The sequence below is a fragment of the Thalassophryne amazonica genome, chromosome 13 (assembly GCF_902500255.1).
Source record: "Thalassophryne amazonica chromosome 13, fThaAma1.1, whole genome shotgun sequence".
Classification (NCBI taxonomy): Eukaryota; Metazoa; Chordata; class Actinopteri; order Batrachoidiformes; family Batrachoididae; genus Thalassophryne; species Thalassophryne amazonica.
The window spans coordinates 71,312,560-71,330,573 of record NC_047115.1 but is presented as its reverse complement, the minus strand read 5'-3'; the positions used below and the strand labels follow the sequence as shown (position 1 = coordinate 71,330,573).

Below are 18,014 nucleotides of genomic sequence, written 5' to 3'. Positions count from 1 at the left end.
CTATGAAAGGGACTTTTCCACTATGAAGACGGTCAAGACCCCCCTCTGAAACAGACTGAAAGAGGAAAACACGGACAACCTCCTTATGATTTATATGGAAGGAGATGAGGCAGAAACATTCAGCTTTGAGTCAGCTTGCAACAACTGGGCCAAGATGAATAAAAGAAGAATTGACATTTCTGCCTGAGCATTCTTTAATCAAATGTATAATAGAAATGTACATGTAACTGTTTTAGTTTCAATAAATGTTGTTGTCAGCTCCTGATTTGGGTGTTATTGTGAGCTTAAGTACCTGATTGACAAATATTTTGGAAACATGGTATGTAAAAGGTAAAAATATCATGGTCTAATTGTTAATTCCAGCGCTATTTGGTATATGGACAAAGAAGGCCCTTTTATAAGTCCATAATGCAAACACTTCAGGTGGGCTGTGCCCCCACCGGGGCACCACCTAAATGGCCCCCCAAAACCCTTGGCTTTTTACAGTGATTTTTCCATCCTGTTACTCTGCTAAAAAAAATCCTGATGAGAAACCTGATGTCATCCTTCAGCAGATCCATGAACCTCCTCTTTGGCCTCCATCTTCTCCTCCATGGTGGCTCCTTTAGCATCCTTGTCCTGATATACCACACATTCCTCCTGTCTGCATGCCTAAACCATGTTTTGCACCTGCAGTGTTCCTCTGACATGCTCATTCCTAATCAGCTATTGTCACCCCCCCCCAACAAATAGCTATATTTTCTGTTTGGCCAACTCCAACTGTCTTTTTGTTAGGACCTCTGTCTCTAATCTGTACAACACAGCTGGTACCACTACTGTCATCAGTGTTCCCTTGTACTCATGGATCTATCCTTCTGTGACAAATCACTGCTGCCACTCTTCTCCACTCTGCCTGCATGCTCTTCTTCACCTCTTCACCACCCTCTCCTTTACTTTGGACAGGTGATCCTGGCTATTTAAACTCATCTACCTTCACCATTTGTATTCCTTGTAATTTCACTGTTCTCCTGCAATCCTGACTATATTTTAAAATGGTTTATATTCTTCTTGAGTAGTTGGATCTTCATCCACACTCCTGAACGGTTGGGTCAGAACTACACTTCTTCACCTTCAAACCGCACTCTCCGCTTGAAAGAAAAAAGTCATGCGCTCATTGAAAATAATCTTAAATGTCATTTGAGTCTGTATTACCAGAGACTACAAGTTAGAATGGTCGCGTTTGTGTTATAATACCTGTTACCATTTTCTGACTTTGCTTGAAAATCAAAATATTACCTAACAATAAATAATCCTACCTAAAAATAAAGTATCACTGTATGTAAATGAGATAGTTTGTGATTGTAATGGTAATCATTCGTACAGTGTTGACTTCGCTAAAAGGAGGCTTCCATTACATGTTTCAGATTGACCTTCGAGATGACCCTAAGACTATTGCCAAACTGAATGACATGAAGGAGAAGCCCATAGCTGCCGAACAAGGACAGAAGCTGGCCAAGGAGGTTTGTCTGTCTGATTGAAGTCATGTAGTGATCTGAGGTGTTCTGTGGTTGATTTGATTGAGGGAATGTGGACTTATTTTAAAAGATGACAGAGGTTTTTTTTAAAGGTTGCACTTAAATTTGATCTACAACCCCTGGCAAAAATTATGGAATCACTGGCCTCGGAGGATGTTCATTCAGTTGTTTAATTTTGTAGACAAAAAGCAGATCACAGACATGACACAAAACTAAAGTCATTTCAAATGACAACTTTCTGGCTTTAAGAAACACTATAAGAAATCAAGAAAAAAAGATTGTGGCAGTCAGTAACAGTTACTTTTTTAGACCAAGCAGAGGAAAAAAATATGGAATCACTCAATTCTGAGGAAAAAATTATGGAATCACCCTGTAAATTTTCATCCCCCAAACTAACACCTGCATCAAATCAGATCTACTCGTTGACATTGACCCTATGCCATGACATTGACCCTATGTGTCTTTTTACAAGTAATTTTTTCACACTTTTTGCTCTATGGCAAGATGCATTATCATCTTGAAACATCCCCAAACATCCTTTCAATTGTCCAAAATATCAACGTAAACTTGTGCATTTATTGATGATGTAATGACAGCCATCTCCCCAGTGCCTTTACCTGACATACAGCCCCATATCATCAATGACTGTGGAAATTTACATGTTCTCTTCAGGCAGTCATCATTATAAATCTCATTGGAACGGCACCAAACAAAAGTTCCAGCATCATCACCTTGCCCAATGCAGATTCGAGATTCATCACTGAATATGACATTCATGCAGTCATCCACAGTCCACGAATACTTTTCCTTAGCCCATTGTAACCTTGTTTTTTTTTCTGTTTAGGTGTTAATGATGGCTTTCCTTTAGCTTTTCTGTATGTAAATCCCATTTCCTTTAGGCGGTTTCTTACAGTTCGGTCACAGACGTTGACTCCAGTTTCCTCCCATTCGTTCCTCATTTGTTTTGTTGTGCATTTTTCGATTTTTGAGACATATTGTTTTAAGTTTTCTGTCTTGACGCTTTGATGTCTTCCTTGGTCTACCAGTATGTTTGCCTTTAACAACCTTCCCATGTTGTTTGTATTTGGTCCAGAGTTTAGACACAGCTGACTGTGAATAACCAACATCTTTTGCAACATTGCATGATGATTTACTCTCTTTTAAGAGTTTGCTAATCCTCTCCTTTGTTTCAATTGACATCTCTCGTGTTGGAGGCATGATTCATGTCAGTCCACTTGGTGCAACAGCTCTCCAAGGTGTGTTCACTCCTTTTTAGATGCAGACTAACGAGCAGATCTGATATGATGCAGGTGTTAGTTTTGGGGATGAAAATTTACAGGGTGATTCCATAATTGTTTCCTCAGAATTGAGTGATTCCATATTTTTTCCTCTGCTTGGTCTAAAAAAGTAACTGTTACTGACTGCCACAATCTTTTTTTCTTGATTTCTTATAGTGTTTCTTAAAGCCAGAAAGTTGCCATTTGAAATGACTTTAGCTTTGTGTCATGTCTGTGATCTGCTTTTTTTCTACAAAATTAAACAACTGAATGAACATCCTCAGAGGCTGGTGATTCCATAATTTTTGCCAGGGGTTGTACATTGAGGAAAATAAGTATTTGAACACCCTGCGATTTTGCAAGTTCTGCCACTTAGAAAGAGAGGTCTGAAATTTTCATCTTAGGTGCATGTCCACTGTAAGAAACATGATCTAAAAAAAAAAATCCGGAAATCACAATGTCTGATTTTTTTAATAATTTATTTGTATGTTACTGCTGCAAATAAGTATTTGAACACGTGTGAAAATCAATGTTAATATTTGGTACAGTAGCCTTTGTTTGCAATTACAGAGGTCAAGCGTTTCCTGTAGTTTTTCACCAGGTTTGCACACACTGCAGCAGGGATTTTGGTCCACTCCTCCATACAGATCTTCTCTAGATCTTTCAGGTTTGGAGTTTCAGCTCCCCCCAAAGATTTTCTATTGAGTTCAGGTCTGGAGACTGGCCAGGCCACTCCAGGAGCTTGAAATGCTTCTTACGGAGCCCCTCCTTAGTTGCCCTGGCTGTGTGTTTGGGGTCATTGTCATGCTGGAAGACCCAGCCATGACCCATTTTCAATGCTCTTACTGAGGGAAGGAGGTTGTTTGCTAAAATCTCGCAATACATGACCCCATCCATCCTCCCTTCAATACGGTGCAGTCGTCCTGTCCCCTTTGCAGAAGAGCACCCCCAGAGTATGATGTTTCCACCCCCATGCTTCACGGTTGGGATGGTTTTCTTGGGGTTGTTCTCATCCTCTAAACATGGTAAGTGGAGTTGATTCCAAGAAGCTCTATTGTGGTCTCATCTGACCACATGACCTTCTCCCATGCCTCATCTGGATCATCCAGATGGTCGCTGGTGAACTTCAAACGGGCCTGGACATGTGCTGCCTTGAGCAGGGTTACCTTGCTGCCCTGCAGGATTTTAAACCATGACAGCATCATGTGTTACTAATGTAATCTTTGTGACTGTGGTCCCAGCTCTCTTCAGGTCATTGACCAGGTCCTCCTGTGTAGTTCTGAGCTTTCTCAGAATCATCCTTACCCCACAAAGTGAGATCTTGCATGGAATCCCAGACCAAGGGAGATTGACAGTCTTCTTGTGTTTCTTCCACTTTCTAATAAATAATCATAACAGTTGTTGTCTTCTACCAAGCTGCTTGCCTATTGTCCTGTAGTCCATCCCAGCCTTGTGCAGGTCTACAGTTTTGTCCTTGGTGTCCTTAGACAGCTCTTTGGTCTTGCTGTGGTGGACAGGTTGGAGTGTGATTGATTGTGTGAACAGGTGTCTTTTATACAGGTAACAAGTTCAAACAGGTGCAATTAATACAGGTAAAGACTGCAGAATAAGAGGGCTTCTTAAAGAAAAATTAACAGGCCTGTGTGAGCCAGAATTCTTGCTGGTTGGTAGGGGTTCAAATACTTATTTGCAGCAGTAATACAAATAAATTATTAAAAAAATCATACATTGTGATTTCCGGATTGTTTTTTTTTTTGTTTTTTTAGATTATGTCTCTCACAGTGGACATGCACCTAAGATGAAAATTTCAGACCCCTCCATGATTTCTAAGTGGGAGAACTTGCAAAACCACAGGGTGTTCAAATACAAAAGTCATAGCTTGTTAAAGCACACTGCATGACCATGCTCATGTTTATCACCTCCTTTTCTTTTTTTAACCCAAAAGGAAATGGATTAAATGATTTAATGTGATGTGATGTGATTTAATGTTTCCCTCGTAGCATTACAAGCCTGGTGGCTGCAAGGCTACCACACACCCCAGAAAAGCCACAAATTATTATTATTTTTCTTACCACCAATGAAGAATGACAGACAAAATATTGAAAAACACCTTTAAAGTGTAAATCACATATAATTTAGGTGCATCTGCAGCACTCTGAACACTGTGTGACTCTTCTTGTGAATGTGAGTCCACTTCTGTCCCTTTGATAAATTGCAGCCCCTTTAAGTTTAAATAGTGGATGTTTAATTGAATCAGACACAAATTATCTAAAGTAAGCATGGTGCCACATAAAAACTCCAATGCACGGGATGGAAAAGAGAGTAGAGAGAGAGATTTGTCTTCAAAACATCATACAACATCATAGACGTGTAAGTTGCCCATGCCATGGGCACTAACATACCCCCATACCATCACAGATTCTGGCTTTTGAACTTTGCGCTGGTAATAATCTGGATGGTCTTTTTCCTCTCTTGTCTAGAGGACACGACGTCCATGATTTCGAAAAATAATTTGAAATGCGGACTCATCAGACCACAGAACACTTTTCCACTTTGCGTCTGTCCATTTCAAATGAGCTCGGGCCCAGAGAAGGCGGCGGTGTTTCTGGATATTGTTGATGTATGGCTTTCGCTTTGTATGGTAGAGTTTTAACTTGCACTTGTAGATGTAGTGACAAACTGTGTTACCTGACAATGGTTTTCTGAAGTGTTTCTGAGCCCACACAGTAAAATCCTTTACACAATGATGTTGGTTTTTAATGCCGCCTGAGGGATCGAAGGTCACGGGCATTCAGTGTTGGTTTTCGGCCTTGCAGCTTACATGTAGAAAGTTCTCCAGATTCTCTGAATCTTCTGATTATATTATGGACTGTAGATGATGGAATCCCTAAATTCCTTGCAATTGAACGTTGAGAAGCATTGTTAAACTGTTGGACAATTTTTTTCACGCAGTTGTTCACAAAGTGGTGATTCTCGCCCCATCTTTGCTTGTGAACGGCTGTCTTTTGGGGATGCTCGTTTTATATCCAATCATGACACTCACCTGTTATACAAATAGTGAATGTTTATGAGTTCAATGGTACGAATATTTTATGAGGTGAAAGCTGGAACATACCATTCAACTAGGCTAGTTGAATGGTATGTTCCAGCTTTCACCTCATGAAATATTCGTTCCATTGAAAGAATTCATTATTTGTTTTTAAATAACGGCTAAAATAGATCCTTGTCATTTGACATTTTATTGAGTTATAAACAATAGAAAAGGGACTTACATTTTGGAGTTCCACTGCTGCTAAAGTCCAAATTGTGATGTGTCATCCAATGATGCTGTGCACTGACTTTGGACTTCCATAAAAAAAGAAAAAAAAAAAGACTGTGTAGTTCTTCAGTCCAGACAAAAATCACATCAGCCTTTCATCTGAACAGGTCTTCATGCATCCAAGTGGAGTGGATTGCGTGTGTGTGGATGTGTGTGTTGCAAGAATTGGCTGCATCAGTTAGCTAAATCAAATCATCGTGTCGTTCTTCCCCGCACATGCGCGCATGGAACCGGGTTGATCGACTGTGTACGTCCTCAGTGCAGCGAAAAAAAAAATCACGTCAGAAATTAGTCCAGCTTTTCATTCCAACTTCCTGCCAACAGCCTCCAGACAGCACAGTGGATTTGTTTGGTGTGTGCGTGCACGCGTGTTGTGTGGGCAGGCGTGTATGCGTGTGCACAAGCACGTGCACTGTCACGTGTGTGCGTACATGTGCATGCACGAGGACGTGTGTGTGTGTGTGTGTGTGTGTGTGTGCGCGCGTGCGCTGGTACCAAACGTATGGAACAAAGCTGCACTCTAAATGCAATGCAACACAAATGGGATGAATTAATCCATGTCATGTGACATACAAAGCACCAATCAAATGACAAGGGTCCACTCAGCTGTTATATAATTCCAGTTAACCTGTTCACCTGTGGAATGTTCCAGACAGGTGTTCTTTGAGCATTCATCTTCTTTTGTTGCCCCTGTCCCAGCTTTTTTGAAATGTGTTGCAGGCATCCATTTCAAAATGAGCAAATATTTGCATAAAAACAAAAAGTTTATCAGTTTGAACATTAAATATCTTGTCTTTGTGGTGTATTCAATTGAATATACGTAGGTTGAAGAGGATTTGCAAATCATTATATTCTGTTTTTATTTACATTTCACACAATGTCCCAACTTCATTTGAACTGGGGTTGTATGACCCTGGGGATATATTTTGTGCAATATTTTTCTAATTTTAATCATAAAGAAGACGATTGAAAAGAAGAAGATGAATTTATCAATCTATTTGTCCTGCATTTGTTCATAGAATCTTGGAAGGATCGGCCGATCTGTTTGGCAACTATAATCCAAACTTGTGTGGGGTCACTTATGACCCCGGGAAGATCTATGAGATTGTCAACATTATAGCTTCAGATGGTATTGTAAATTGCTAACTCTAATCATTATATGAACTTGAACTTATTTATATTTTTATATAAATTTATATAATTATTTATATTTTACTGTTTTACAAGGAAGCATGGCCATCAGATGTAGATTAGCAAGATTTACACCTGCACAAGTATGGAGACTGATTCTTGAATCCCAGAATGAGGATAAAAGGATGATGGGCAAATATATGAGAGGAAATAGATATGAAGAACCCTAAAACAACCATTTATATATAAGTATTCCAATTTGAAATCACTGGGGTCATAAATAACCCCACACGGTCATATTATTGGCTAAAAATAGCTTGGTCGATTGAGGATTAATGTAGACCATGATTGAGGTGAACTGTTGTGACTGGTGGTCTGTTATGTTTTTGTCTTCAGATTGGGGCATGTTGCTATGTGGAGTGTTCTGCATTGACCCAGAAGGGCCTGAAGACTGTGTTCGATGAGGCCATCATTGCCATCCTAACTCCCAAGAGAAAGAAAGGAGCACTGAAGAGACGACTGGCACCCCGCTGCATCAACTGCTGCCTGATCACATGATACATACACCGAGACGTCACTCATCAAACCATGAACCAGTCCTGGACTCCAGAAGAAGAACAGGATAAATGTGTAAACAGCAGCATGTAGACAAGGAATGTGAAGGACCGAAAAGGACAAAAGGAGAACTGCTTTTAAGACATGGTGCTCCTGAAGGGTCTGCTGCTGTCCATTACTGGGGCTGAAGATGCAGTTTAGTACCAAAGGAGCACAAAATCCAGGTCTCTTCTTCTGAAAAACATTTTTGCCTCAAAGTACCTTCTTTTATAACCATTTTTAAGCTTTTTTTTTTCCTGTACAAAGTTATTGTAAACTATCATATGGGGGAAAGAATAAGTTGTCAGAAAAATGGTAACTTTTAAGAAGTTTATATTACTTTTATGGTTTTAGAGACATTATTGATTTGTGGATTTTTCAACATAAGATTAGATATCAGTGGAGAAAAAGCTTGCAGCAGCCCCAGATAAATGAGATTGATAAAATAAGGCGCTGACTTCAGTGACACAGTGAAGTGTAGACTGTAAACTTCCTGACTCATGCAAAAAAAAAAAAAAAAAAACTGTTGGTCTGCAAAGTCTCTGTCATTCGAAAACCCACAAATTAGCTCCTAAGTTACATCAACAACCAATGAAATACTGCTGAGACATCACTGACCTTGAGCTGTAATATTTTAAGCTGTGAGAATCTTGATTTGAGCCTTTTTAAAAATGCAGAATACCAGAATACAAACTACTAGGGCTTTGGCTGAGGTCAACATGAGGAAGATATTTGAAATCCATGTCATGATTCTGCATTTGTAAAACAGATGCGCTTCAGTTTGTGCATATAGATGTCATCTTGCAATCGTGTGAAGCCCATTCTCACTTTTATGGATTTGCATCCCACAAGGTTACAGTTGGAAACATTGTGCGTTCCTTGGAAAACCTTAAGGGGGTCCAGGAAAGTGTTCATTGACTGGACCGGGTCATTCCATCATTGTGGCATGGTCTTGTTTTAACGATGCCGAGATTTTCAAGATTTCTCTGGAATTTTTTATTTTTTTTCTTTCTTTCTATCATGTGCTTTCACAGTCTGGGTAACTTTGCATTTCTTTGAGTCATACACGCCATGACAATACAGGGAGGTTTTCTGGAAGTGCCAAGGTTGTACTACAGTTATGCTATAATGTGATAGATGTTTTTGCACACTTTGTACAAGTCCAGCATGTTACATCATCAGACCACATGTTGGATCACACTTTTAGGCAACAGTGGTCTTCACACGCCAGTTAGTCGTGGTTGTAAACTGTGATCTTCACAGCTGTATAATTGTGAAGGTGAGAACAGTTATCAGTTTGTCACTTGTGAAGAAAGACATCTGCTGCAGAACATCTGTCGTTAGAAATGAAACCTCGATCCAAATCTGTTGCGCAATGACTCAAATGTGCACACTGTAATCACAAATTGAGTCTTAAACCGGAACTGTAAACGGCACAACATGAAGCACAGCCTGCATCCCTTCATGTCCTGACAACAAAGCACATTCCTCCACTTCTAAGCAGAACCCTCTTTAAAAAAAATCCTCTGAAGCACAGAAGATGCACAATGTTCCCATCATGCACACATTCAAGCACAGACCTCCATCGTTCACACAGTCCGTAACGCCAAAAATATCCCCCCGGCCTTTTTAGGAAAAACGGCAGGATTGAGTGCATTACTGAGGGTGATCCAATCCATTTTCAAAATATCGGTTTGACATCCTCTGCCTGTATGGTCATGGAAACACTTTAGAAATGTGACATCTGTGAAGGGTTTTTATAAAATGTACACTTAAAGCTGTCATCCACTGGAAGGAAAAAAAAAGTACATATTCATCCAAAAGTGTAACAGTCACATTCTGCTGTTTGCCATAAAAATTAAGGTAGTATTTGAGGGCCACAGAGAATAAAGTATGTGAGTGCCCTAAATAATTATGTGCATCAAAGATTAAGACTTTGTGTCAAATAGATTTAAGTGTAATAAAGTGGTGACTTAAAGTTGTGAGTCAACATCCAAAAAAATAGATTCTCTTTTTGTTTTTCCCCTTTTCATTTATTATTTGCTTTATCTAACTTTTGTACAGTTATGAAAGGTAATCACCAGTGCCAACTTGATCTAAAAGACTTTTCTTCCATGTTACTTTGCGTCTAGCGACCATCAATTAAAGCTTTAATGTAAACGGTGCTCCTTCTTCAGTGTCTCGGCCTGCGTCGTGTGCTGTGTTTCTGAGCAGAATCCTCTCTGACAGTTTGCTTGCTTATCTTGTGTGAGGTCTCCACTCAGGATCTAGGACCTAAAAGTGGTGCAGCTGCAAGTGCTTTTTCACGTTGATGCGCTGCTCTTCTCAATAAATGTTTACTGTGTTAATAAAGTGGCTTGGAGGGTTTAACTTTTAGGATCTGCTTGGCAACCCTTTTTTTTTTAAATTGACCCCTTAATGCTTATTCCTGGAATTTAAGTGTTTTCAAGCTCTTAACTGCACACATACAACCCCTGGCAAAAATTATGTAATCACCGGCCTCGGAGGATGTTCATTCAGTTGTTTAATTTTGTAGAAAAAAAGCAGATCACAGACATGACACAAAACTAAAGTTATTTCAAATGGCAACTTTCTGGCTTTAAGAAACACTATAAAAAATCAGGAAAAAAAAATTGTGGCAGTCAATAACAGTTACTTTTTTAGACCAAGCAGAGGGAAAAAAATATGGACTCACTCAATTCTGAGGAAAAAATTATGGAATCACTGTAAATTTTCATCCCCAAAACTAACACCTGCATCACTCAATTCTGAGGAAAAAATTATGGAATCACTGTAAATTTTCATCCCCAAAACTAACACCTGCATCAAATCAGATCTGCTCATTAGTCTGCATCTAAAAAGGAGTGATCACACCTTGGAGAGCTGTTGCACCAAATGGACTGACATGAATCATGGCTCCAACACGAGAGATGTCAATTGAAACAAAGGAGAGGATCATCAAACTCTTAAGAGTGTAAATCATCATGCAATGTTGCAAAAGATGTTGGTTGTTCACAGTCAGCTGTGTCTAAACTCTGGACCAAATACAAACAACATGGGAAGGTTGTTAAAGGCAAACATACTGGTAGACCAAGGAAGACATCAAAGCGTCAAGACAGAAAACTTAAATATGTCTCAAAAATCGAAAATGCACAACAAAACAAATGAGGAACGAATGGAAGGAAACTGGAGTCAACGTCTGTGACCGAACTGTAAGAAACCGCCTAATGGAAATGGGATATACATACAGAAAAGCTAAGCGAAAGCCATCATTAACACCTAAACAGAAAAAAACAAGGTTACAATGGGCTAAAGAAAAGCAATCGTGGACTGTGGATGACTGGATGAAAGTCATATTCAGTGATGAATCTCGAATCTGCATTGGGCAAGGTGATGATACTGGAACTTTTGTTTGGTGCCGTTCCAATGAGATTTATAAAGATGACTGCCTGAAGAGAACATGTAAATTTCCACAGTCATTGATGATATGGGGCTGCATGTCAGGTAAAGGCACTGGGGAGATGGCTGTCATTACATCATCAATAAATGCACAAGTTTACGTTGATATTTTGGACACTTTTCTTATCCCATCAATTGAAAGGATGTTTGGGGATGATGAAATCATTTTTTCAAGATGATAATGCATCTTGCCATAGAGCAGAAACTGAAAACATTCCTTTCAAAAAGACACATACGGTCAATGTGATGGCCTGCAAATAGTCCAGATCTTAATCCAATTGAAAATCTTTGGTGGAAGTTGAAGAAAATGGTCCATGACAAGGTTCTAACCTGCAAATCTGATCTGGCAACAGCAATCAGAGAAAGTTGGAGCCAGATTGATGAAGAGTACTGTTTGTCACTCATTAAGTCCATGCCTCAGAGACTGCAAACTGTTATAAAAGCCAGAGGTGGTGCAACAAAATACTAGTGATGTGTTGGAGCGTTCTTTTGTTTTTCATGATTCCATAATTTTTTCCTCAGAATTGAGTGATTCCATATTTTTTCTCTCTGCTTGGTCTAAAAAAAGTAACCGTTACTGACTGCCACAATTTTTTTCCTGATTTCTTATAGTGTTTCTTAAAGCCAGAAAGTTGCCATTTGAAATGACTTTAGTTTTGTGTCATGTTTGTGATCTGCTTTTTTTTCTGCAAAATTAAACAACTGAATGAACATCCTCAGAGGCCGGTGATTCCATAATTTTTGCCAGGGGTTGTATATCTGGGTTTACTTCAGACATCTTTAAGTTGATGCACACTATTCAAGAAAGTACGTGCAATTTGTTCAGAAAAATAAGTTTTACCCACAAAACCTTTGAACACTGTAATGTGTTTACTCTGTCAGTTCAATATGTAACAACTCAAGCCTGCACAAAGTTTTGTGTGTGTGTGTGTGTGTGTGTGTGTGTGTGTGTGTGTGTGTGTGTGTGTGTGTGTGTGTGTGTGTGTGTGTGTGTGTGTGTGTGTGTGTGTGTGTGTGTGTGTGTGTGTGTGTGTGTGTGTGTGTTGTTTTGATTTGGGGTTTTTTTTTGTATTCTAGGTGTCATTCCATGTGACTCCACCCTGTCATTGTCCACTAGTCATGTATGGCCTTGAAGGTATTTGTATCTGCCACAGTGTATTAACTGCTGAGTGTGCAGGATATTTGGTTCTTGCCCTGTAGCAGTTTGCTACCTCAGCATAGGTCATCCTGTCACCTGTTTGACCTTCTGTATTCCCTGTACCATCCTAGTAGCCTGATATGCTGCACTGTGCCCTCACAGTTAAAATATCTTGGCGTGGTTGCGTCACAGTCACTCCACAGATGTTATCCATCACTCTTTCCCATCACACCCCACTGTTACACCAGGGATGTGAAATTTCCACAGAAACATTTGGTCCAAATGGGATAAAACTGCACAAGTTGTATTGTTCAAACATGGATGGACAGGACTGAAAACAACAGCCACATGTGCTCCTGTGCACATGACTGAATACTGCCTTCCACCTCCTGTTTTTCTATGCGTGTGCACTGTGCCTCACACCATTCGGACTCCTAACAAAGGTGAAGATTGACTCTTCAGTTGAAGTTTACAGCACAACATCCCTACAGAATGCTATTAAGTCACCTATGATATATTTTGTAAAGTTTAGAAAAGAAAATACGTTTTGAGTTCATTTAGAATCTATTTTTAATCATGTCAGAGCACGTTGTTTCTATCTTCCTGCCACTAGGTGGCAGCCTTGCCTCTTTCACCATACTGCCAAACTCAAGCTGCATCATGGTTTACTATATTTGAAACTAACTCTACCATATAAAAGCAGTGTTTTTTGAATAATGTTCACGTGATCTCTATATCTTCTTATTTTACACACTGTGTTTAACATAGATGATGTATAACAGTGACACTGGATGTCTGTCTTTGGGGTACTGCCTATTGCATGACTTGTTCAAAGGGGTCACAGGTCATATTCTGGGAACAATATGACGTGAGCCCAGGTGTTTTCCTCATGTTATTTCAGATCATTTTTGGTGTGTCTGCACACAGTAGTCGCTCACTATCATTTGCAGATGGCGCAGCACAGAGGAGGGATGTTGACACCAAAATAGTCTGAATGAGCTCCAGCACAACAATCAGCACTAATGCAATTCTCCTTCATTTCCTTTCATAAACACAAATTAGATCAGCATTTCGGAGATGTAAAAGCTAATGTGTTCAGACTGCTGGTGATTTCCCTTGAAGTCACTCTCAGCTCCAGCTAACTACTGCATTACTCACACCGCTTCCATTTCTCATTACGCTTAACTTGTGTCATGTGGCCACGAGTGATCCGACTCCAGGATGTGACTTCACGTGTGGGTGTGAGTGACTGTGAATTCTCTTTAGAGACATTTTATCTCTCAGAAAGTTTACTTTCATGCAAGTAATAATAGTGTAACCGCAAAACCTTTGGGATTGAACCTGGAGGGCTCGCACCAAAGACCATTCCTCTACCAGGTCAGCCAAAGGGGAATTCCCTGTTAGCCAAGCTAGCGGGAACGACTTTTCAATCAGGACCCAGGACCTTCATCCTGCTACATATCTCCCCACCATTTTTGACTTCGTCCCGAAGTCACAGGTGCATTTAAGCATGTTCTGTGACTACCCACATCCTGTTTGTGACGCCAGATTGTGACCGCAGGACCTTTGTGGCTGGGACGACGGTGGGATCGAACCTGGACGGCTCGCACCAAAGACCATTCCTCTAGCACAGGGGTGGCCAAGTTCGGTCCTCGAGAGCCACATTCCTGACACTCTTAGTTGTCTCCCTGCTCCAACACACCTGAATCCAATGAAAGGCTCATTAAAAGTCTGCTAACGAGTCGTTCATTGGATTCAGGTGTGTTGGAACAGGGAGACAACTAAGAGTGTCAGGAATGTGGCTCTCGAGGACCGAACTTGGCCACCCCTGCTCTAGCAGGTCAGCCAAAGGGGAATTCCCAATTAGCCAAGCTAGCGAGAACAACTTTTCAATCAGGACCCGGGACCTTCATCCCGCTACAGTAGTAATACATCTGTTTCTAATGTGCTGTATTTCACTTCATCTTAAACATTGTATTTATATACTGTATTAGTGGAATCTGTAAAAAAAAAAAAAAATGCATAATGAGAAGAAAAAACAAATATAAGTCACACCGGTGTCGCCAACCAAACAGACCCCTCTAAAAATTGGTCCGCCCTGCCTTGATTATGAATGAATGAACTGCACTCCAGTCATCATCTATCTGACCGACAGATATCTGAAGCTTTTGTACAACTGTTTCCACATAAATTCAACATTATTTCATAATAAAAGACGGGAGACTAATCAGAGCGTGACAGCAGCATCTCTGAGTCTGACTCTCTGAGTCTGACTCTCTACCTTCAAAGCAATTGAAGGGAATAATGTGATTATTAACCATCAGATGACAAAGTAAAACCTCTTAAATCATTCTAAAGGCTGTTTTAAGCAGAAACGAGGTAATAATTGGTGAATCGCTGCTGACGCTCTGAAATGACATAGGTGCAGCAGCACGTCTGAGTCTGACGTGCTGCTGTCGCGCTCTGATTGCTTCCCCCGCCTTTTCTTGTGAAATAATACTGAATCTATGTGGAAATGATTGTTGTACAAAAGCGTCATGTATCTGTTGCTGAGATAGATGATGACTGGAGTGTAGTTTTGAGTAGAAACGAGGTGATAATCAGTGAATCACTGCTGACGCTCCGAAATGACGCATGTGCACTGAAGGCAGGCCGGGCCCATTTTTAGGGGGGACCGTTTGGTCGGTGACACCAGTCTATAAATCATGTATTTTTCAAATGTGGTACTACCACTTCATGCAACAAGAAGCAAAATAAATTTAATTACACATTATTTTGTTGGGAAAGTGTAGGTACACGGACCCACAACAGGGGGCGCAAATGAATGGACAATGGAGGAAGTCAAATAACAACACTTTACTGTTGTGAATGGGCACAACAAATACAACAGATTACAACAATGGACAAAAAGCCAAATCACAAAAGGTGTCGTGTGGGCAGGCTCGAAGATGGGAGACGTCTGTCCAAAGCAGAACCGGAACCACACGATTTCCTCCGCCACCAGACCCCGGGAATACTGGAGCCGCCAAGTCCCGAACTCCCAGGTGGCCACTGCCTCCGCGTGTCGGACCTGGTACTGCTGGCGAGGAACAAAAAAACAATTAAATGTGGGCGCGTTTGCACCCAGCAATCCGCACGGCAGGAAAACTACCTCCACCTCTCATTGGAAAAGGAGTCTGCTATACAACGCACAAAAGTCACAAAAGGTTACTGTCACACAGTCAGCTGAGAACGTTACCTTCCAGGTAGAACGATATCTCGGCAAAGAGGTGGAGATGTCGTCCTGCTGATGTACCCCTGCTGATCAGATGATTGGTAACAGCTGTTGCAGGTGATGCGTGACAGCTGTCACCCTGGCTGCTCCTGTGAGGCGGCTGCGCCCTCTGGTGCCTGGAGCCCGCACTCCAGACAGGGTGCCCTCTGGTGGTGGGCCAGCAGTACCTCCTCTTCTGGCGGCCCACACAACAGGACACCCCCCCTCAACGGGCGCCTCCTGGCGCCCGACCAGGCTTGTCCGGGTGGCGGCGGTAGAAATCGGCCAGGAGGGCCGGGTCCAGGATGAAGCTCCTCTTCACCCAGGAGCGTTCTTCGGGACCGTACCCCTCCCAGTCCACCAAATACTGGAAGCCCCGGCCCATCCTACGGACATCCAAGAGCCGGCGTACAGTCCAAGCCGGCTCGCCATCGATGATCCGGGCAGGAGGCGGCGCCGGACCCGGAGTACAGAGGGGTGAGGTGTGATGCGGTTTAACACGGGACACATGAAACACAGGATGGATCCGCAGTGAGGCCGGAAGCTGAAGCCTCACTGCGGCTCGACTGATGACCTTAAGGATCTTGAAGGGGCCGATGTAACGGTCCTGTAGCTTGGGGGAGTCCACTTTGAGGGGAATGTCCTTTGTGGATAACCACACCTCCTGCCCTGGCCGATACGCAGGGGCCGGGGTCCGCCGACGGTCTGCATGGGCTTTAGCCCTCGTCCGGGCCTTTAGCAAAGCAGAACGGGCGGCACGCCACACCCGACGGCACTTCCGTAGGTGGGCCTGGACCGAGGGCACACCGACCTCTCCCTCAACCACCGGAAACAACGGGGGCTGATACCCCAGACACACCTCAAAAGGGGAGAGGCCGGTGGCTGAAGACACCTGGCTGTTATGGGCATACTCGATCCAGGCCAAATGGGTACTCCAGGCCGCCGGGTGCGCGGCAGTCACGCAGCGCAAGGCCTGTTCCACCTCCTGGTTTACCCGTTCTGCTTGCCCGTTGGTCTGAGGGTGGTACCCGGACGAGAGACTCACCGTGGCCCCCAGTTCCCGGCAGAAGCTCCTCCAGACTTGCGAGGAGAACTGGGGACCGCGATCGGAGACGATGTCTGTTGGAATCCCATGCAGCCGGACGACGTGGTGGACCAGGAGGTCCGCTGTCTCCTGGGCTGTTGGGAGCTTCGGGAGGGCCACGAAGTGGGCCGCCTTGGAGAATCGGTCCACTATCGTGAGGATGGTGGTGTTACCCTGGGACGGCGGGAGGCCCGTGACAAAATCCAGGCCGATGTGGGACCAGGGGCGATGAGGCACGGGCAGCGGCTGGAGTAGACCTGATGCCCTGCGATGGTCAGCCTTGCCCCTGGCGCAGGTGGTGCAGGCCTGGATATAATCCCGGACGTCGGCCTCTAGGGACGCCCACCAGAAGCGCTGCCGGACAACTGCCACGGTTCTTCGCACCCCTGGATGACAGGAGAGCTTGGAGCCGTGACAGAAGTCCAGGACTGCAGCCCTAGCTTCTGGTGGGACGTATAGTTTGTTCTTCGGCCCAGTTCCGGGGTCCGGGCTTCATGCCAGGGCCTGCCGGACGGTTCTCTCTACGTCCCAGGTGAGGGTGGCCACGATAGTGGACTCCGGGATGATGGGTTCCGGTGGATCCGACAACTCCGCTTTGACTTCATCTTCATGTACCCGGGACAAGGCATCCGATCTCTGGTTTTTGGTCCCGGGACGGTAGGTGATCCGGAAGTCAAAACGGCCGAAGAACAGTGACCAGCGGGCTTGCCTGGGGTTCAGCCGCTTGGCGGTCCTGATATACTCCAGGTTCCGGTGGTCAGTGAAAACCGTGAATGGCACGGACGTTCCCTCCAACAGATGTCTCCACTCTTCAAGAGCCTCTTTCACCGCAAGGAGTTCTCGATTGCCGACGTCATAGTTCCGTTCGGCCGGGGTCAACCTGCGGGAAAAATAGGCACACGGGTGAAGGACCTTATCGGTCTTCCCGCTCTGGGAAAGCACAGCTCCTATCCCTGAGTCCGAGGCGTCCACTTCAACCACTAACTGGCGACTAGGATCGGGCTGCACCAGAATGGCTGCAGACGAGAAGCGCCGTTTCAACTCCTTGAACGCGGCATCGCAACGATCCGACCAGGTGAAGGGGACTTTTGGTGAGGTCAGGGCTGTCAGGGGGCTAACTACCTGACTGTAGCCCTTAATGAACCTCCTGTAGAAATTTGCAAAGCCGAGGAACTGTTGCAGCTTCCTACGGCTAGTGGGTTGGGGCCAGTCTCTCACCGCCGCAACCTTGGCCGGATCAGGAGC

At 43.2% G+C, this 18,014-nt stretch overlaps 1 protein-coding gene across 1 annotated transcript in view; it reads left to right on the top strand.

The window, feature by feature from the left end:
* Positions 1-9,630, top strand: part of LOC117523075 (rho-related GTP-binding protein RhoQ) — a 58,460-nt gene extending 48,830 nt beyond the window's left edge. Inside the window, exons 4-5 of the mRNA XM_034184493.1 lie at positions 1,404-1,499; positions 7,638-9,630. Coding sequence (XP_034040384.1) covers positions 1,404-1,499; positions 7,638-7,799 — 258 coding nt within the window. The 3' untranslated portion in view covers positions 7,800-9,630. The remainder of the gene's footprint in view (positions 1-1,403; positions 1,500-7,637) is intronic.
* Positions 9,631-18,014: the final 8,384 nt, after the last annotated feature.